The sequence below is a fragment of the Rhyacophila brunnea genome, unplaced genomic scaffold (assembly GCF_057557595.1).
Source record: "Rhyacophila brunnea isolate RB1 unplaced genomic scaffold, BYU_Rbru_1.0 scaffold_3, whole genome shotgun sequence".
Classification (NCBI taxonomy): Eukaryota; Metazoa; Arthropoda; class Insecta; order Trichoptera; family Rhyacophilidae; genus Rhyacophila; species Rhyacophila brunnea.
Window position 1 is genome coordinate 15,626,192 of NW_028232965.1, and position 23,109 is coordinate 15,649,300.

The 23,109-nt window shown below is 33.0% G+C and overlaps 1 protein-coding gene across 1 annotated transcript in view; it reads right to left on the bottom strand.

Annotated features, from left to right (window-relative positions):
* Window positions 1–23,109, bottom strand: part of LOC147067949 (Ig-like and fibronectin type-III domain-containing protein 1) — a 164,067-nt gene that overhangs the window by 88,037 nt on the left and 52,921 nt on the right. The window contains exon 2 of the mRNA XM_085952552.1: window positions 21,739–21,819. Coding sequence (XP_085808678.1) covers window positions 21,739–21,811 — 73 coding nt within the window. The 5' untranslated portion in view covers window positions 21,812–21,819. The remainder of the gene's footprint in view (window positions 1–21,738; window positions 21,820–23,109) is intronic.

Here is a 23,109-nt window from a genome sequence, read left to right on the forward strand (position 1 = left end):
CAATGTTAGCCTTGGTTGATATAAAGATGGCGCGGCAAATTGAACTCGTATGTAAACAGACCCTGGTAAACAGTTCCGTTCCGTCGGATCCCATCAATCGGCGGTACCATAGGACGTGCTCAGGATCTGGATGGACAGCTACCAATTCAACCACATTAAAAACATTGTGGAATTTAAATCATGTTCATATGATTCTTTTTAATGTTGATTATTCTTAATTGACAATAACATAGTTATTAAATTCTATCGAGTATTGTGAGATAGTTAGGTTAACATATACGAAAGTTGTAAACTTCCGTGACTACTACTAAATTCATATTACTTTTTTTTGTAATTTTACATTATAAAAAAACTGTTACAATTTCATTCACACTCGCAATAATGAAACAGCTACGAGAGTGGAAAGCTCGCACTGAGAAAGCTCGTCCCATTATTTTGGCGCGAACTCCATAGCTGGGAGCTTTCCTTAAGCCGGCCTTACACTGCATTTCTCATTTCATAGAGGTGCTCCATTTGTTCCGTAGCATTGTCAGGAGTGTGCCTCGCGTTTTATTGCGCTCAACATTTAATGGTCCTACGTGATGTTATCACCGGGCTTTATAGAGCGCGCATTACTGAAGTTTACATAAACTAAGTCAAGGGCCATTGTCACTTTGAAGATATCATTTGACAACTCCTTTTACCTCACGCCTAGAAAACAATGTCTCGCTATAAACATTACACCAAAAACTTGTTACATCTTTCAAAATCATAATTATTCTTAAACAATTTTACTTGGTTATCGCAAAAATTCTAAATATATAATATCACTATCGTAAAGCCTTAAAATACTGTTATTTATCTAAGATGTTATGACTAAAAAAATATTTCTGAGGTTAGATTATTTATAAACCCATTTTCAGTGTACAAATATTTTGTGTAGAAAAGTTATTCCATGACAAAGTTAATTATATTTTTTGGCTGGGTAGTTACTGAAAAAATATTATGACGAATCCAGTAAATAAAGATGCTCTCCTACAAAATTATGGATCGCTCAACGACGGTTAAATTGAGTAAAAATGATTTATTTTTTTGTTGTTTGATGTCGGTTTGACACCATTCACAACACATTATAACTACGCTCAATGATTATTTTGATGTATGAGCGTAACATTATACATCATAATAATATAGAGTTCAAGTGAAGTTAATACAAGGTAAGTAAACATAATATAAGAAAATTATTAATTTTTTTAGGGAAGTATACTGAGTGGCTAGTTACTTAGGTAGGTCCGTATTCAATTTATTTGTTTGACGGAAAACACTAATTCCCTAGCGTATTCCCATTTTCCTGCGTGAGAATTATTCACAATCGCAAAGGTTGTACACGCGTCTATTATTAAGGTGCGTGTAAAGGGAAACCTAAGAGGATTACGTCCCGACAATGTTTGTTTATTGGGAGAGGAAATAAAAAGATGAATCATTGCAAAAACAAAGTCCGAGCGAAATAGGACACGAGTATGAGTTGGCACTATTCCAGTAATAGGATTTTATTGTAATGATTATTACGAAAATCTGAGTTTGATCCTCTTTTGTATTGTCTTATTAATAAGCCTATTATGCCCGGAATATAATCTTCTTAGAGAACCAGAGACGATGAATACTTTATGAATTATTATTAAAATTGTACAAAAAACCGCATAATATTTGTATAAATAACCACTACGTTTCACAACAAGCCTTTTAGTTGTTTCTAGAAAACAATATTATATTTCAATGAGGGTGGGTACTGTTGAACAATAAATTGAGTGTACTTACGAGTACTACGAATTTTATATAACTATTTATACTTGACTAAAACAATGAATCTTGGAATATATTATTATTAAATACTTCAAAGGAAAACATTATTAAAAGCACATCATAAAGATACAATAATGTTAAAACACAGAAATGGATAGAAAAAAATATTATTTATATAATGGAGATATTTTTTTCTTAGTAATAAAATACAATCGCAGATTTTTAAATTATCCATGTAGCCAATACAAAAAATTATTCCAGTGTATGGCTCATTATATATATATATATATTAGAACTATATTTATATTTTAGTATAAAAAACGTCAATAGGTGTATTGTATTATACGCCACATATTGACGATCAAGAAGTATAAAAATTACAAAAAAAAAACTTCAACATTTTTGTTAGTTCTACGATGTTTGAGTTATTAACGTTGCTCGTTGTTTCGGGCTATAAACCCATCGTCAGAATAATTCAGTGATAATTAAATTTAAATGTCTATATTTTTCATTAGTAACATTCTATAAAATTGTCACGTATATGTCAATTCATATATTATTTAATAATTTAATTGAAACAATATATGACTATACCGGTATAACTGTGACCATCAGAACCGCATTATGGCTTAAATGCCCTAAACAAACTAGTCAATTGCCTAGGACTCGAATTATCATTGGATTCGGAAAAGACATACCTACGTTACAATTACATGATAAAATATTGTTTTCTATTATGTGAAAAATCACGCATTTGATCATGAATTCATTTGTTAACTTTTTATCAAAAGTAGGTAATAATTCTGAAAATTGAAATAGCAATATTTAAAAAAAAATGTAGTGCACATTATAAATAATAATGGTATAAACATTTTATATCAGACTCTGTAAGAGAATTTTTGATTGAAACCCCGGAATAAAGGACTTATAATTTGTTACAGAGGAAAAAACATAGTAACCGTGATCACCATAAACGTAATGTCCTTATTTTCAGAGGGAGCCGGATTTAATGTTGTGCTTAGGAGCCATAATCCTGTTAATCTGACCCTAGTGACCGCGTTTATAGTTTTTGTGTACTATTTCCGAATTAAATATACTAAATATAGGGAATGATTGATACAATGTAGCTATTTCAATGGACTTGTTTTGCAAAGGTATTCATTGTTAACTACTTTCTATTGATGAATTAATTTATTTGTACCTATCCGGATTAAATAAACTTTACATTATCTTTTTACTTGATGAGTATTTTTTTATATTTCATATATAAAAATGAGAGTAAATTTTTTATTAGAGTTTCAAAGATTTACTGTACTAAAATTGCATTATTAAATCTCTTGAAACATGTGAGAAAGATGCATCTCTGCGAATGATTGAGCTGCATGGCATATCTTCCTTCTACTCGCGGGAGAGTATCAATACCGCAAGCTTTATATACGAATCTATCTGTAATATCAGTAGAGAAGACTCAATATTAAATAATTATTTAACATTTACCTTGATTCGGAAAAATAATTTAAATATAACGTTAATTTTAAATTAGCGGCATCATATTACCAACGTGAAGATTCTTCACTTCAATTGTTCGACAGTTTTGTATTAACTTTTGTTACTTACTACAATTTTTAATTTAGTCAAAAGACATTTGAGTGCATGGCGACCTCGGTCTTGATTAACTGCTCCTAAGACATTCTCAGTCATAAAAAAAATATGCTTTACATCCAAACGTAAGGTCTCGTGATACGCTCGATTAAGACCAGGTGTGGTACGAGACGGATGTGGTTTGGTGGGGCAATTAAATTGTGTGTTTGGACTAAGAGAATGGAGCCAATAGGTTGAACAAGTAACCAATATTCACTTCGTGTAAAACAAAAATCTAAAAAAAAAAACTCATCGTGAGGTGGCCCAGATCCTCATAGGATTTTAGAGCAATTTAATAAAACCTACAATGCAATATTAAATACTCCCTATAAATGCAAGATTAAATACTCCCTATAAAATTATTGAGTCTGTGGTATAACATGGGTATAACCCAATATTTTTATGAACTTATGTAATTAATGCCGTTCTTTGTAAATATAAAAAGAATGACCTTATAAAATTTAATCATAAAAAAATATTGGAGAAACCCACGACGTCGATTAGTAATTGAAGTAATAGGTATCTACTTTTAATTTTTAATATTTTGGATTTAATAAAACAAAAACCGATTGCCAAAGTAGCTTGATTTAGAAGAACGCTGATGAGTAGGTATTAATAAAGGCCAATAGTTAAAATTTGTCGCAATTAGTATGTCACTGCTTAGCATAGAGGTAACAGACGGGGCGTAAACCCAGGAGATGCAGGGTTCGATTACTTGCCGGGGTGGCTTACTTTTTTTAAAAAGATTTTTTCTATTGGTTATAATATATTTTCTCAGAAAGTGTTTTTTAAAATTATATATGTTCAATAATCAGAATGGACCATTCTTAAATCTTGTAATTATAATAATATTTATTTATTAATTGGATAAACACAAAAGTTTTTGATTTTTTACGGCCAATGACTAGCGGATTTAAACCAATCATCCGATAATGCCATCATAATAACCATAGCCGTCGGTATTTTTAAATATTGCCCAAATAAAGAATTAAAAATTCACTCAAATCTAATACTTTGTGTAGATTTAGGAGTAATAGTTATGTTCAAATTTATTAAAAATATGTTTTCAAAAAAAGCTGAAATTGTGGCCGGAAAGAATAAATTGCGATCGAAGAACGTTCCGAGCACCCTCTAATCTACGTTGCCACTGTAGAGCATTACATATTGAGTAAATTAATATCTAGTGTTATAAATAATATTACTATAACATGTAGGTAGACCTGAATGGCTGAAACCGAGAAGGCTGGACTGCGCCATGAGAGATTTATAGATGTTCGACCAAAATAATTGAAAAGAAGCGATACTGGGTCGTCCGAACGGAAAAGATTGCTTGAAGCTTGCAGAGTCAAGAATTATAAAGAATATTTGCTTTTTATTAAAGTATTAAATATTATCGGAAATTTTAATATAATACTGCTACAATACAATATCTTTTCAAGTGCCTTATAAGTTTTTTTTAAATATAGTTCATGAGTTTATCACTTGGTATTCACTACATATTATAAAACTTACGTGGTGTGGTTATATATATAGTAGGTATTAGGTAATATCGATGTTTATGTTTCAGTTTATGTAATAATTTATTATTATCAATAATAAATGGTGGGAATAGAAAATTACGTATGAGATATGGATAACGGGTAGTTGGTAAAATTTAAAGATATGATTAAGTTGAGAGGGTTTGAAATTTTAATGGGAAAATCGTGAAGGACAATTATAGTTTCAAATGTTTTTAATTAATTTACTTTTATTTATTTTATTTAAGTAAATATTTAACTTGTCATCGCCTAATTTTAGAGATACATTGGTACGACCACATTACAAATACTCGAGTTCGTAAGTGGATACGGAAGCCCTTTACCTATTAGGTACATACTCTGGGTCCACATACTTATTGAAAAAAGAGATGTGAATTGTCCAGACTCGGAATTCGAACCCGGGACATTATAAGCCGACGTGTAATAACTTGGCCATTTTGGGGTTTAAACAAAACTTATATGTGGTTAAGTAATAGAAAGTTATAAATTACCACAAAATTATCACCATGTATTAATGTTGAGTTCATTGAAAAGATTTTATTCTCACTAAAATAACAATTTGGCTTAATCAATTAATTATGCCATTTATTATACATAGCTAAATCAATAAATACTCTGTGATACTAAAATAATTATTAACGATAATAATTGTTTAATTTTTTTGGATTCACATGAGAAAATCTGACTGGTATAGAATAAGGATAAGCCATGAACTGGAAGACCTAGTGTTACAGCAAACTGTTTTTAGATTCAATAAGTTTACAAAGAACATAACATATCGAAGAAACGCCAGCGATGTTGTTTGTTACCATATCGAAAACAGACCTGGATGTAGACTACTAAAGATTAAGATGGACTGTATGGCATAGGACAAGGTCCATTATAGTCAGGCCGTGACACGACACTCTAAGCATCGATGATAGTGCTAATCATTGCTGCCATACTTCGAAAACAATATAGTAAAATGTTAGATAGAAAATGATGATTGTTTCATATTGAAATGGTAATAATTTGAAGAACTTAATATGCAATTAATATGCTACCGCATTGCATTCGAAGATAATCAATAACTAGCACTACCATCGTAATTCGCAAGACAGTCGGAACGCTATAGAAATTTGTGTTCTTGTCGGTTTATAGGAAGCCAGTGGCAAACATTTTTTAAAATAGCCGATATATTAGATAATTGTTAGGTTAGGTTAGGTTAAGTTAGATTAGGTAAGGTTTTCATTCTTGAATTTTGCAAAAGTCGACTATGAAAATTGGCGCGGTTCCCATCCGGTTTCTTGTAAACCGACTTGTACCGACTTTTTATTCAATGAATAATAGTATATAAGATTTGATTCTTGATTGACATTCTTTACTGAAAATATGTACATACTTTGGAACAGCCTCAGAATAATAATATACATGTTACACCGAATGTGCGAAATTAACTATTACATGAAATGCGCAAAATTTTGGCTAATTCATGTAATAGTCAAGCCTGTTGCCTTATTCATGAATTAGGTAATTTTTCTGCTGAGTACATGAATTCGCCACGGTATGGAATTCTTGAACTGTCAACATGACAGAAGAAAAAGTAAATTTAATACGGATGGTTTCATTAGTTATAATTGGACATAATATAATATAATATTATTATTATTAGGTTAGGTTAGGTTAGGTTTTGTAATTGTGAATTAAATTATTCAACTGAATGTCCATTTTGAGGTTAGCTATCAAGTGTCAACAAACTATCACAAACATTCAATCGACCATTGCACGTTTGATACCCAAGCACGAATCAAATCGCGAAAATACTTTTCAATACAATTCTTCCGTTATCATATTATAGTTCTAGATTTTTTTTGCGCATAGTAAATGGATATGAACGTCATTGTAGGACGACATTTGACACATTTGTTTAGTTTGATTAGTTGCAAAAAACACCACCGGAGCGCGATCATCTATTTTGACCATAGATAATATAATGTACATTTTGACCAATGCATGAGCATTTGATACATTTAGTTTAGTTGCAAAAAATACCACCGTAGCGCTACTATCTAATTTGTCCAATACATGAACTAGGCAGAAAAATTACTGCCGAATTCACGCACTCTTCAGATATTTTGTCTAATTCATGAATAAAGCAACGGGCTTGCATTTTTCATGACTTTGGCAAAATTTTGCCCATTTCATGTAATATTCAATTTCGCACATTCGGCGTAACATACATATTAGAAAAAGCTTATACAAAAGTACTAAACATTAATTTGGCCATGTAGTATATACATAAGTACAAGAGTGTAAACTTCATGTAGCATAATAATTATTACGTAAATTATACCATACATTATGAGACGGTGGGAAGAAAATGGTCTTAAACTATTTAATAATACATGTTAGACAGTTGGTAAGTTAGTGGGCCTGTTAATTATGTCAAGCGTACTAAACAGGGAGTGATATATTACACAATGGCGCGTGTTTACTGCAAGTAGCTAATGTTTTAAGCCCCAATTGGAGTTTTTGTTGCAATAAGTTTACTACATAAGTATTCAAAATATCTTGGCATAATTCACTTGAAATTCTGACAGTTTCAGTTAAAATTTAAACTCATGTTTGTATAGCGTCCATGATACTATAATAAAATATATAAAACAGCAAATTTTACGCAGATAACATTTTCAATAATCAGAATTTCAGAAAGAAGTCAGAATTTTCCTAGAATGAGTTGTATTTTTTGCGTTATATTTTTAATTTATTTCAAGACAAACAATATTTTATATAACATTTGTTGCACTTGGACATAATATAATATTATTCCGGTGAAATACCGGAAGAAACCTCCAATGCATTTTAACATCGCAATAACACAATAATATACGGCGCTTTGTTGTGTTGTGTTTATTAAATTATATGACATTAAGATACATTCAATTTTATATCAATACTTTGTTTTGAAAATTTATATGAAGCTCCTAGTTTCAAAACCCCCTAAAACGACTTTAGGTAGTTTTGAGAAAAATGAGAAAAAACTCATATCTATTAAATCTGTGAACTTTATGTATTTATTTTTTATTTGTTACATTCTAAAGAGTATTTTGGCATTCCATTTTAGGGGTATTTGAAAATCACACCCAACCATTTTAGCGGGTTTTCAAATTTACCCTAATTTTTGATGATACGTATTGACGGTCTCTGGCGTTTTTTAAAGTTCAATCTTTGGCCATCATATAGGTACCTAAGTTATAAAAATATCAATCTTAATACATATATTTAACTCAAAAAAATCCAAAAACCGTTTTATAGGGATTTGAAACGAGGCGCTCATATAACATAATTTAATTTTGAGCCAATTGATTAAACAAATCCCGGACCAGTTTTAGATCACTAACTTTCCATTATACGAGTATTAGAATACATTACAATTTCGAGTTGCTGTCTTGTCTCCAATCCTCTCCTCTCTCTTACACTATTGTTACAAAAAGTGTACCTACGCATCTATGCTATACACAAGACTGCTATCGGCAGCTATCGAGGGTAGTTTTTCATATTTTTGTATCGAATTATTAGCACTTACTGTAACAATTACAATAAGTTAGATGTAATTATTACAATAAGTGCTATGTTTTAACAGCATCTCTCTTGGCTGTACTAAATTTTAGAGCAAAATAGACAGTTTTGACTGTTTAGATGGCTAACTTATTGTAACAATTATAATACTTCAATACAAACATATGATAAACTACCCTCGTTAACCGCCGATAGTAGTCTTCTGTATAGGATATATACGCAAAAATGCAAATAACACAAGTTATTTTAATGATATATGTACTAAAAATAACATAACATTTATAATTAAGTTGTAGAAAAACTAATATAAGTACACCGCTTGGTGACCACTTTGAGTAAATCCACTTCAAACAAAAATCTGCGATTGTAAATTCTATATAAATGTATACAAAATTCTATTAATAAGGCTGCCATTAAAATAATAATAACATTTTATAAGTACACCATAAGTAAGTGTAATTTATAACGTTTATAACTTGTAATACACGTTTGAATCGTGACGTGAAAACTGCTTCTAACTATTTTATAAAATTAGATGTCACTTATACTCACTTAATCCTCACCACTTCAATTATTATTGGAATCCAATCATTAAAATACGCTTCGATCTATATATATTAGCAATTCCTTTTATTTCCTATAGTTCAAATCGTCCCTTAGAAATGACCTCCATTTGCTTGATGTATTGTTCTCGGTCGGCAATTTGCTTCATTTGATCATATTGTCACACTGCGGCTGCAAAAGCAATTACTTTATCCTCGCATCCCTCCCTTTATGCTCCAATACAATTAATCTTATTCTTCGACTTTTCGTTTAGAACTACAAAAGAGACCCTTCGATTAAAAGAAAAGCTTACGTCTTTCTTCCCATCAAAGAATGATACAGTATCTCGTAACGCTGGGCCCCAAATTTCCTGAATATTTCTTTATTTATGGCCGTTTAGAAGCATGACGCTAAGGTTTATGCCCTTCCCAATATACTTGCTAATATTTTCGGCTCTAATACGAGGGGCTTGTTTAATTATCGAGAGTGACAGATAAAATGCAATAAAGTCCTTCAATGGAAGGCACATGTCAAATTAAATGAAAGAATGCCGTAAAAGCCAGATTTAAGTACTCACCTAATTCTTTTCTTGTTATTTTTCACCATTTTCTTTTCAGATAAAGCACAATATATCCCCTAATATATGTCAGTATCTTAACTGATTTTTTTGCGAATATTGATTTTATATTATTAGATCAACCCACACTTTAATGGCTGAAAATAAAGGTCTGAATCTTGATTCAGTTAACAATGTACTTCTAAGCAGACGAAACTGCTCTTAATTATTAGTAAAATATAACGAATTAAGTAGTTTATATTATGTTTTATTTTAAATAATATAATTTATCTTTTATTGTGTTTGCTATCAATTCATGGTGTATTAATTAAAATAAAACATAATAATATTATCTAGTACATACTTACCAATTCCATTTTTTTATATTTGAACCGGTTTTTTCCGCTTTAAGGGCATTGTAGAATTAGTATTATATAATAATGTATTTTATTTTAATTAATAATACAATATTATTATTTTCTTAATAGTTATTTCTCAAAAAACAAATATTAAAAAAAAGAATCATAGTACCTACATATTATTATTACCTAATTATTGAATTGTATTAAACATATTGTTTTCCAAAACACATGCAATGTGTCGAATACTTTACTTAATTTAGTTCTATTTGTAGAAAATTGCATCTAATGGGAACATTTAAAAGTGTCTCATCTTTAACAAGTGCTTTTTTGTGAGGTTGGTATTCTCAACCTACAATACTTATATAGTATTACTTTTATAGCTTTTGAATATCCTGTTTTATTGTTCGTATACTTACTATAATTCGCAGCATGCATAAGATTAAGATTATTCATGAAATCTAATAATTCGCTTGTTCCGTTATTATATAGTGAGTACTAATATTAACTCACCCCAACTATTTTGTAGTAGATACATAAAGGCTCAATATTAACATAGCCATAGTTATGATCAAGGTAATAAAGTTTGGTTGTATTTGTTACACTATTGAGTTCTTTATTTATTTCAAAACTTTGTTACTATCAGGGCTTCGAGGGGCTTAACCGAAAACCGGAAAAAACCGTTATTTTCGTCGGTACGAAAACCGGAATGTTCAAATACATGCTAGTCGATGTTATTCATTGACGGAATTCGGAAACAATAATTCGACAAGCATAATGTACACGAAATAAATGTGCAGTTGTTTTTCATGTGAAATATGTGTATCAAATTCAAAGCGCAAAGAAATCATTCACGATCGTGTGCCGCATCTTGACATAATTGTCATAATTTATAATATATTATTTTTAAAACATTATGGCTACGGCCGTGTGGTGCAGCATAAACATTAGTTTCGGAGCATGGCGCCGGGCTATCATACAAATACCATGAAATGTTCTAAATTATATATTAATAAATTAATCACTCGGAGCTGGACTAAAAACCGGAAAACCCGTTATTTTTTTTGGAAAGAAAACCGAAATGAATAAAATAACGGCTCATAACCCTGATTACTATACCTATTCAATAACTTAAATTTATTGAGTAATATTCTATACTATCAATAATAACTAGAATCAAAATATATCTCTCAATAAACATACCTTTATAATCGTTTAAACACGTCAAATTTAGATTTGTATTTGATACACGCATATACGTACACTATACGTATAATTAAACTGTGGCTTATTTACAATAACCCTCCATCGAGTTGTGAAAGCAAAGAATAACAAGATTCAGAGATATGTATGTAAACCCTCTCCAGTCCTTAGCCAATATAAATACTACATCATCCGGGGTAATAACACAAACCTAAATTGATTGGCAATACAAAACAAACAAGCCTAATAAGTCCTTGCCTAAATTTCGCTTCTCGATAGGCAATAACTTCAAATAGGCGTGTAATAGGTTTTTCAGATATATTAGGAGGATCGTTTCAGCCAGAAAAACACTCCAAAATTCATTTGTCAGCCTAAAGTTCCCGCTTATATTCCCTTATCTGTCAGAAGCATCAACTCTTATGTGAAAACTTTATGGAATATTCGCATAATATTCCTAGTAAATAATACACTGATATCTCGCAGACAGTAAACCGAGTCGGCAACTTGATTCATTTAGCTATCAACCGACAAAGTTTTCCCAATAAGTAGCTTTCCCAGCAGCCAATAATAATATAAATTTATTAATTTCTTATTGAAGAATTTCAATAAAACTTCTTGTTTTCTTTATACAGCTATGTATAAAAGGAAATCGATTTTCTTTGACGTAATATTGTTCTTCAAATATACATACATTGATAATTTTACCATTATTATTATTTTTGATATTCATGACACACGCGGTTATCTGATATTCCACGTTGAAACTTCTAATTAATCTAAATTAATAAAAACCTAAGTAGTAAATACTTATATCCTGAAGTTGATAAGTTTCGTTCGGTTTTAGTTAAATATGACGTAATAATCGTTTTTAGTCTCAACTATAAAAATGAAGTTAATTATTTTTTTATTGAACGAATAATTCACAAAATTTAAGAATGTAACATTCTTTTTATTGAACATACATAATTTTGAAAACACTTCTGAGAAAATATATTATAACTAATAGAAAAAATCTTTTTTGAAAAATACTACACCCAGAAGAAATCGAACCTACGTCTCTCGAGATTCGCGCCCACACACATCGACTACAATGCTATAGGCATCATATCTAATTACTTAACTAATGGCTGTTACAATACTCTATGAAGTGCTTTCTAAATTGAGTTACCATTTGGCAATCGGCTTTTGTATTTGAAATACATAAAAGTAAGTATTAATTACCCTAATTACTAACTGACGTCACGGATCACTCCAAAATTTTTTGTTGTTACTTTGTTGAACTTGCTAATAATTTAATTACTTAACTATTTTTTTATTCGACGAATAATTTATAAGATTTAAGAATGTAACATTCTTTTTATTGGACATAATTTTAAAAACACTTATAAGAAAATATTATGAACTTAATTATTAATACGAAGAATAAGGTAGTAGCGTCCTAGAGTAAAATTATTTGCGGACGACCAACATAACATCGAACCTGTAGCTATAATATCGACTACTACGTCAACTATCATCTATAAATCTTCATCAATGCCATCTTCCAACGACTTTTATTTTATAAGTCACATTACAATCAACAAACCGTGATCTCAGTGCCGAAGCGAGTGGTAGATCCGCATGTGTGTGAAAATTTTTGCTCATTTATCTGCAACATAATTATTATTATGTGACTTTAAAGCCGGCTTTACACACTAAGCTCTTGGCCACAGTTACTGGCGGGCGGCGGCGTCTTGAAAAACTGAAATGTATAACCGTGTGTGATATGCCCCAAAAAAGACACTGTCTACGAACGTTTCACACACGGTTATAGGTTTGAGTTGCGCAAGACGCCGCCGCCAGCCGACCACCACGTTCTTGCATAAGATATTATTATATTACTCTGATATATCTGCACCGATTTAAGCTACACGGAAAGTCGTAGCTAATCAGCTAATCGATAATTGCAGGTATTATTTAATATAAAGACAGTAAAATATCTGAAGTGTAATACCAGCCCAAGCAGTTACCAGGGCCGATACACAAATATTAATAATTGTAAATTATGTACTAAAAATTATTAATATAGTTCAATAATTTAAATGTTTTAGACTGATGTAATATTTGTTACACAAGTGCAGTAAATGATCAGTATTGTATTAATTTTTAAAAACAAAGTGTTGTTTTAATGCTTCGTACTCACTTTTCTACGCATACGTTTATCGACAGAACTTATTTTTTGAGGATTCGACGATTTGACCAATCATGTGCACCGCACACAGTAAACGCAAAGGTGCGGTAGTCCTTCGTAAACTTTCATATAAGTTCTTATTCCAGATCTACCGCCGGGAATTCGTGATACTTCAATGAGTGACATTCTCATAGTGATTTATTTTAACAGGTATTTTTTAAAGTTTACCATCAGTTAGCTGTGACATTTGACCAGAATGCCTAAGTAAAGTAGGTACCCATGATAAGGGAATCCAATCCCGAGCCAAAATTCTGATCCCGGGATTTCGGGATTACAATTTGACAATTGGCATTTTATCCATAGTTAATATATTTTTTTTATATTTACAAATAACATTGATAAAATCGGTCAAAAATAAATCTAGTATCATTATCAGCCGGGGTCAATCCACTGCTGGATGAAGGCCTTCCCAAGCTTTCTCCAACTCTCTCGGTCCTGTGTCGTTCGCTGCCACGTATTTTCGCCGAACTTTACCAGTTCGTCAATCCAGCGGCTTTTATGGCAATCCTGTGGCCGTTTCGTGCTCCTTGGGTACCACTGGATGACGGCATTTGTCCAGCGGCCATCCTTTTGGCGAGCAATGTGCCCCGCCCATCTCCATTTCAGCTGTTTGGCAACGTCTATTACATCGCGTACTCTTGTCCGCTTCCTAACCCATTCGTTTCTCTTACGGTCCTTTCGCGTGATGCCCAACATACACCTCCCCATGCCTCGCTGTGTGACTCTTAGCCTTTGGACATCTCTCGTGTTGAGGGTCCACGTCTCGCAGCCATACGTGAGCACGGGTTTGAAGATACTATTCAGACGTCCGAAAGCACTCCATCCCAGCTTTGTTCTTCGAGCAATTTCATCGTGCATGCTTCCGTCTATGGACAACTGCTGTCCGAGATATACGTAGCTGCTGACTTGCTCGAGTTGTGTGCCAGAAATACAGATTCTCGCAGGGTCCGAAAAACAGTTCCTCATCACTTTTGTCTTTGAGACATTTATCTTTAGACCGACCGTTTGACTGACATCCGCGAGTTCTTACATTCTACCTTGGAGGTCTTTCGGGTCTTGTGAGAGTATAACAATATCATCTGCAAAGTGCAGGTGACTGAGGTGTTCCCCATTTATTGGAACACCTTTTTCCTCCCAATCAAGTTTCCTAAATAAGTCCTCAATAGTAGCCGTGAATAGTTTAGGTGAAATGGTATCACCTTGCCGGACACCTTTGTTAATGGGGAATTTATACGACCGTTTGTGGAGTTTCACGCATGCTGTGGCATCACTGTATATACTGTTCAATATGTTTATGTAGCGTCTGGAAATTCCTTGGTTGCTAAGGGCGTCTATAATTGAGAATTTTTTGATGGAATCAAACGCCTTTTCATAGTCAATAAAACTAAGATATAATGGCAGTTTGTATTCCTGGTAGCGCTCTATGATTTCCCTGACGACCTGTATATGATCCATAGTACTGTAGCCTCTTCTGAATCCGGCTTGCTCTCTTGGTTGGTTCTCGTCTAGAACTGTTTCGAGACGGTTTGAGAGTATTTTCGTGAAAACCTTATACAGAATTGGCAGTAGAATAATTGGTCGATAGTTTTTCAGATCTTCAGTGTCTCCTTTCTTATGGAGAATAATAATGGAGGCATTTTTCCATGACTCTGGGATGTTCTCTTCGTGCAGACAAGACGTGAACAGACGTGCGAGCACTTCGCTCACCGTCCTCTCGGCCCGTTTGAGAACATCAATAGTCAGCCCATCTTCTCCCGGGGCTTTCCCACTCTTCATGCACATTATAGCATATTCCACCTCTGTGGTAGTAACCTCGGGAAGAGGATCTCCATATTCTCCATTCACCGGAGGATCTGAATTGATGTCAGTGTTATCTTTGTATAGAGCGCTGTAAAACTCTACAACAGTGTCCAGTAGATGATCCCAGTTACGCACGATACTTCCATCTTGCGCTTTTAGTGTCATGATATGCCATCTCCCTTTGACAGATGCTGCTTGTTCTTATGTAAGCTCCTTCCTGACGCAACAATTGATTTTACAAGGTTCATATTGAACTTACGAAGATCTTCTCGTACGTTTTTACGTAGAGTTTTGCACAGCGTGGAGTACTCGAGATCATTTGCAACTTGTTGCTCGCTTTTCGTACTCCTACGCAGCTTCATAAGATCCAACGTTTCCTTTGAAAGTTTGCTTACTCGTTCAACCACAGCAGCAACTGTCTCTTCCAAAGATTTTATAATGATTTTTGTTATTGCCTCGGTGTTTTGTAGGGAGATGGGGTCATCTAGTATAATTTATACTATTTAAGACATTTTTATTGTTAATATTGTGTACGTTCAATCTTGAAAATACATAAGTTTAATGGAGTAAATAGTATTGTAATATAAATAATAATGTGAATTTAATATGAGATTGCTGTTTCTGATAGTAAAAACTTAATGAATTGGTTAGCGAGATTTAAAATAGTAAAGCAAATCGTGGTGTATGGCCTTTTCGTTTCAGAAATCTAATTAGTCAGCCAAATATGAAACTGCCGTAAAACGTATGAGATCATAGTGGAATTACTTTGTTAAAAGTGCGGAGCATTGTTTTTTTCCAATCTTTCTCATTTTCATTATTTTTGTGAAAAAATAAAATGAATCGGCAACTTACATATGGGTATAAATCATACTTTATTCAAACTCAGTTTATTTCTAATTTAGTTATTTGTTATTAAAAGAATTTTTTCTGTTATATTTTCGTTTTTATTTTATTTCCCATAAAAATTGATAAAAAAATCAATTCCGAAATCTTCGGGATTATGTTTACCAATCCCGGGATTCATAAGTATCGAAAATAGCTCGGAATTCCTACCAATGATGTACTTATATCGTGGGTGGTTTACACACACACAAAATTTTCAATGTGTGTTTGGATTTAGGACATGGAAATAATAAATAATAAGAATTTAAAAAAACACAAATTTTTATAGTAATTTTTCCACTTTAATTAATGATTAATAACTTAAATTAATGATTGAATACATATACAACATAAATTGACAGTTAACAGAATAAAAGAAAATAATAAGAACTAAAATCTGTTACCAAATCTCAAGCTCCTTGGGAGACAACGCACGTGCCAAATGCCGATGCCGATTAACAAAAAATATGAAAATTGTAATATTTAGTATTTTCTGTGTGTGTTAGTAGCCGTGTTTATGGTGACTGTGATAGCTGAGAAATTTTGAAGTCTTTTTTTTCATTTAACGTTTTTTAATAAAATTCAAGACTAATTGTAATTAATTTATGCTCGAGAGCGCTCTGACCTATTTAAGAATTATTCCTTGAAATCGTTGTTTTATATCAGAATTAAGTCAGTAAACGCTGTAAATAAAATGAATAAAACCCAGTCATGTAAAATAAAGATTCTGTATTACAAGATATTAATTTATCAAAAGGGGAAGACCCGGTTGTGTAGTGGGCCCGAAATTTTTGAATCACGTGAATATATAAAATGATGTCTTTGCTATTGTTAACTTGAATGAAATGGCAATGGGCAGGACATGTCGCTCGGCGAGTGGACAACTGCTGGACAAATGCCGTCATACAGTGGTACCCAAGAGGCACTAAACGTCCACAGGGACGCCCTAAAGCCTGATGGATAGACGAGTTTATACAGTTTGGTGGATGTACGCAAATGCAACAAATAACTAGGGACCGAGAAGAGTGGAGAGAGTTAGGGGAGGCCTTCATCCAGCAGTGGATCGACCATGGTTGCTGATGATGATGAATAAGATAGTAATAACTTCAATATACGCCGTCATCATATCATACCTATTACAGACACTCTATGATGACGAGCCCTTCATTATTCAAATACTTACAAAAAATAAAATCTACATTATTATTATTAATGTAAAGCAGTTTTTGTCGATTTTGTCACATCGGAGGTTTTAATAGTGAAATGACAATATTAATAATATTGGTACTGTTCGGTTAAAGCGGATACAGCGGAAAACGCATTTTGAAAATAGCCGATAAACTGGATTATTTGTTAGGTTAACCTAACCAAAACTAACCTAACCTAATCTAACCTAACCCAACCTAACCTAACCTAAACTAACCCAAACTAACAAATAATCCAGTTTATCGACTATTTTCAAAATGCGTTTTCCGCTGTATCCGCTTTAACCGAACAGTACCATAATATTTTAATAGAAGAAATAAGTAGCTAGAGATAATGTTGGCTTTGAATGTAGTAAAATGCCAAAACAATATAACGAAAAAATTTAATATTTAAAATAGTAATCATAACATAACATTACATGTGAAAAATCAAGCTACCCATCCAAAGAAGCTTTTACGAAATCTCAAACCCCATAAAAACGTGGATTTGTTTGTGCTAATAAACAATTTAAAATTTTGTCTCAATTGTAAAATTTTAATTAAATCATATCGGAGGTTATCAGCTTTAAATATATCAATACTTATAAAATCTTTATGTGTGTAATATGAAGAGACAGTGAAATAAATAGATACTAACTAGGTACTTAGTTTCACTGCATTGTGTTCACTACTCAAAAATAAGCATTATAATTTGATTAGGTTAATTCGTGAGAGTTCGGGAAAACAAACCTTTTTTTAATAGTACCTAATATGCATGTAAATTTCGTAAGTAAAAGGTAACCCTAATCATGTTAGTGGTTTTATATATGTATAATGTTTTCAAGCATGTGTAGATTCATGAGGTTGTTAACATTTTATGAGGGTAGACCGGGATAATAATAAAAAGGTAAAAGCATTTTAAATGGATTATTTTGTGATGAGAAAATAAAATTCCTAATGAGACGCGGGTAAATACGTGTTGAATGTCTAAGGCAATCTTTTGAAAATTAAATGAAAAGGTTGAAAGAGAAACACTAATTGGTTAACAAAATGTAGATTTATTATTTAGTTCCTAGAAATCTATAAATTAATGTTGTATTCATTATTATTTCCATTACTAACTATACTACAATTGTTGGAGGGTGTTAAACTCTACAATAACGTGGTGCGACTCAAACTTGTTTATTATTTCCACTCACAGTGGCCTAAGTGGTAGGGTTCCCGTCATTATACCCATGGGTTAAAGATTCCATTCGGTGACTAGCGAAAAATTCATGTTGTTTTTTTATTATTATTTTCAATATGTGCTTGTTGACATGTCGGGTCAATAGGTTGAGAGAATACCTGACAACTTCTACCCTATGAAGGTCTATATTATGTTCCGCCTAGGACACCATCCTTAGACTGAAACCGCATTTGGTTTTAAGCCGTGTGCCATACTAAACCTATATTATCTATCTATCTGTGTATGGAAGTATATTTTCACTGGGTATATATATTATCACTCCCCTCCATTTTGATATGTGTGGATTTTTCTCAACTGTCACTTTTATTTTTAGTTTTCTTTTTTTATCGTCTGTATTTGGGATGAAGGTGGATAATTGACACACTGGAATGGTTTCGGAAACGACGAGGTTTATTTGGTGTTAATATATACTATATGGTTACATTTTTTATCATTTAATTCTACGGAGCGCAAAATGTACGCGTTCGCGATTTTGCTGCTTGTCGCGATCTCAGCGCCAAAAAAAAAACCGTTGGACTCGCGAGCTGTGCACAATGCGACGTTGCCATACGTGTTTTTTTCTTTGGACAATGTTGCCGGTCAGATATTATTTATTAGTGGTATTATACATTATTTAATTATTTTCGCAATCAGCCGTTATTATTTGTTGGCTTGGATACCGATTCGGGCGTCTCCAGGTACACAAAGACACACCCAAATGGGGACCATACGGGGGCGTCACAAGCGCACCTCTCTGGAAAGGCCCGAATGGGGTCGGGCCAACTAAGGGCTGATTACGATAGCGTGTGTAACTGGACAGTGCGGTGGCTTGATAAGGGGTGGTTGCGTCTCTAGACGTTGAAGGATCGAAGCCCCACCGGTACGTCGGCGGCCGGAGAGACTCGGATGCAGCACTGTAGCATAGTGGTTCGCGGTTCCCGGGCCCACCGTAAAGCTGCTGAGAGAGGAGGGCGTCACGCCCAGCCCTCTCAACACCCTCGGACCGTCGGCAAACGGAGAGTTTCGGATGCAGCACTACGCCGCTTTGTGGGCGTAGTGGTTCGCGGCTCCCAGGCCTACCGTACGGGCGGATGCTGAGAGAGGACGTCGCACCCAGCCTTCCCAACAGCGACCGTCCGAAAATCAGTCGATCCCTCACGAAAGTGCATACCGGCACATTACTCGACCCCCTTTTTTGCTCGCTTGCCCTGCCGCGGCTATCGAATTACACGCACTGCACTGATATTATACTAATATAATATGCGAAAACTTAATTTTATACTTAAAATGGCTTTAAAGTTTATAAAAATAATTTTAAAAATATATCAGGGCCCAAAATGGACCGGAATGCCATTCTGCCTCATACAACTGCTCCGGGTTGTAAAATTTTCCACTTCGAGCACTGAAATAACTTAATATACATCGCTTCCAAACACAAAACACTTAAAACTAACTAATCTATGATGCTAATGGCTGAGGATGCTGCTTGGCTGCTTTCCGCTGATGGAGGCTGCTTTGCTCAGCTGAAGAAGGCCGCTTTGTAGCTCTCTTCATCATGGTGCATCTGGGCCAGGGCTGCTTGCAAGGCTCACAGACACGCTGCTGTTGACGAAGAGGGCTCAAGCGGCTGATGATGCAGGGCATTTGACGCCGTTTTCCCTCGTTGGAGCCAGGGTCTTGCCCGATACACTCGTCCGTGGGCCAAGTTCGCTGGCGGATGCAGTTGGTCGGGAGTACATCGGGAGCCATGACTTCGCAATCCGGGTGTTTCTGCTCTTTTCTTCACTGGCTTGGCTTTGGCAGCATCCTCTTTCTACTGCTTATTATTATACTTTGTTGAGCGCCACCAGAGGCAAGCCTCTGGATGTTTCTTCCTCGCCGTTTCCTATTCCGGTGTTTGGATCTCAGGGTTGTGTGTCCGGGTGAAAGAAATTCCACCTGCGTCTTGATTCCAGACGATCAAAATCAAGAAACGTAGTCCCACGTTGACTGGGGCCACTTATCACTCCCCTCCATTTTGATATGTGTGGATTTTTCTCAACTGTCACTTTTATTTTTAGTTTTCTTTTTTTATCGTCTGTATTTGGGATGAAGGTGGATAATTGACACACTGGAATGGTTTCGGAAACGACGAGGTTTATTTGGTGTTAATATATACTATATGGTTACATTTTTTATCATTTAATTCTACGGAGCGCAAAATGTACGCGTTCGCGATTTTGCTGCTTGTCGCGATCTCAGCGCCAAAAAAAAAAACCGTTGGACTCGCGAGCTGTGCACAATGCGACGTTGCCATACGTGTTTTTTTCTTTGGACAATGTTGCCGGTCAGATATTATTTATTAGTGGTATTATACATTATTTAATTATTTTCGCAATCAGCCGTTATTATTTGTTGGCTTGGATACCGATTCGGGCGTCTCCAGGTACACAAAGACACACCCAAATGGGGACCATACGGGGGCGTCACAATATGTATCTGGATATATATGGTATGTAAACGAATATGATCAGATACTTATATACTAAGTGAAAAATAAAACAAAATTGTGTAAATGTAGTGAACAGAAATCATAAGTTATGTATGGCACACGATACAAAACTAGATATGGTTTCTGCCCTTGGATAGCTTTTATAAGTGAATAATTATTATGATAATTTACTTTTATTATTTCTATGTTTTCAAATAATATTTTTTTTTTTAAGTATTGAAATTATTAATGATTATTTCTATGAAAATCAAATACGTAATCATTATTAAATAGTATGCTTAAATTAGCAAAATTTGATTTACAAATTTAACAAAATGTCATGCAAATAATTATCAAATATATCGTTCTTTTTATAAATTAAAATATATATTATATATATTTAATACTACAACAGGCCATGATGACCCAATGATAGTAGTGTATTGAAACAGTAGTATAATTAGTATTATAAATACAACAGTCACAAACACCCGTGCTTTGAGAAAATCATTAATAATAATTAAATAAATATATTGTAACCTCACCGAGATCGAACGCGGATCCCTCGAATGGACGACCGCTATCCATGTTTACATCCTAATGGTATATTTTAAAATATGCTATATTTAAATATTATTTCTTTACAAATATTCTAAAAATAAACGATGACATTATTTATAATTTTATTAAGCGACTGCACATCTTATAGAAAGTTGGGTAGGTAAAAAATATATTAATATACTATATTCAAAAAAAGTTTTCTTTACCTTCAGATTTCGCAGCATTGATTGACAGCAGAACTGTTATGATGACAGCTATAAGAAGAATTTTCAGCGTCATTTTGGATCCTGAAAAAAATAATAAAACGTTGTTGACAAGTTTTCAAAACTTAATTTTACAAAAACACATCTACTTTAAATTGCTTTAAAAATACAATGGAGACTTCCATGTCTAGAAGTAAATTCTTAAAATGGTAAAAATATTGAGATAATAATAACACACAATAAAATTAGAGATATCATAAAAAATACAGGTACATTTTTTTAAATTACGATACGATTATAAAACTGATTGTATTTTACTGAATAATATTCCGCGAAAATTAAATTATATTTGTCAGACACGTATTGATAAAATAATAATTTTGATATAGGCAATAAACACTTATCTTATTCTTATTGTTGAAATTATCAATGGTTGAAATAAAGGGTTTTAATCTATTTTATTATGTAAATCTGTTTTATCCAATCATTTATAGATATATCAACACCTCAATTAATACGACAACTAGATAACTTGATTTTCACTGTTTTTGAGATAATAATATGTAGCTATTGAATATGATTCTACATTTCCTTTTCTACATAATGATAAAACTTGGTAAGTCAGTAAGTAGTTAATGGGAACTGTATTAATTTTGTGTTTGAAAATTTTAGATAACTTTAAAACCATAAATACATTAAATAAATAAAATAATATATCTTCAATATTTTTTCATATAATTGAGCATTATTCTAATTGTTCCCAATTAGACACGCACAATTTTCCATTTTTATTTTAAATAATAATTATAGCCTAGATTTATGTTAATCAAGTAAAGTTTAAATTTCATTTTCACAACAATGACCAAATTAGAGTTATCCAGTTGTAGTATTGAGGTGACGATATATAAATATCATTCTATGAAACATATAGGGCATAAAAATTACCACAAATATATTTCTTATAGAGTTTACAAATTGTTCAAGATCAAACCACTTAACTTACCCCATACTTTTCATTTCTTTAGCTATTTAGAGCACTCCCCCTCAGTATTAATATATTAAAACACAATGCAGAGGCCATTAAAAATATTTCTTTTTATGACATTTTACTCGTACAATAAATGCTTTCCATATCAAATTGTAGATACCTCTCTTTACATCTTGGCTTTTGTTTATAAGCTGTATGCAGTCAAAAATAAAGTTACTTATATAAATGGCGCTCAAGAAAAATATTTTTCTCATTCGATTCAAACAAAAAACGCCACTTTTCTCAACTTTTGTCGAATTACAATTACCGTTTAGAATTCTAGAAACAAATCTGCAATGCAAAAAAACTCGATCGGCTTTGCAAATTTTTGTTTTTCGACATCATAA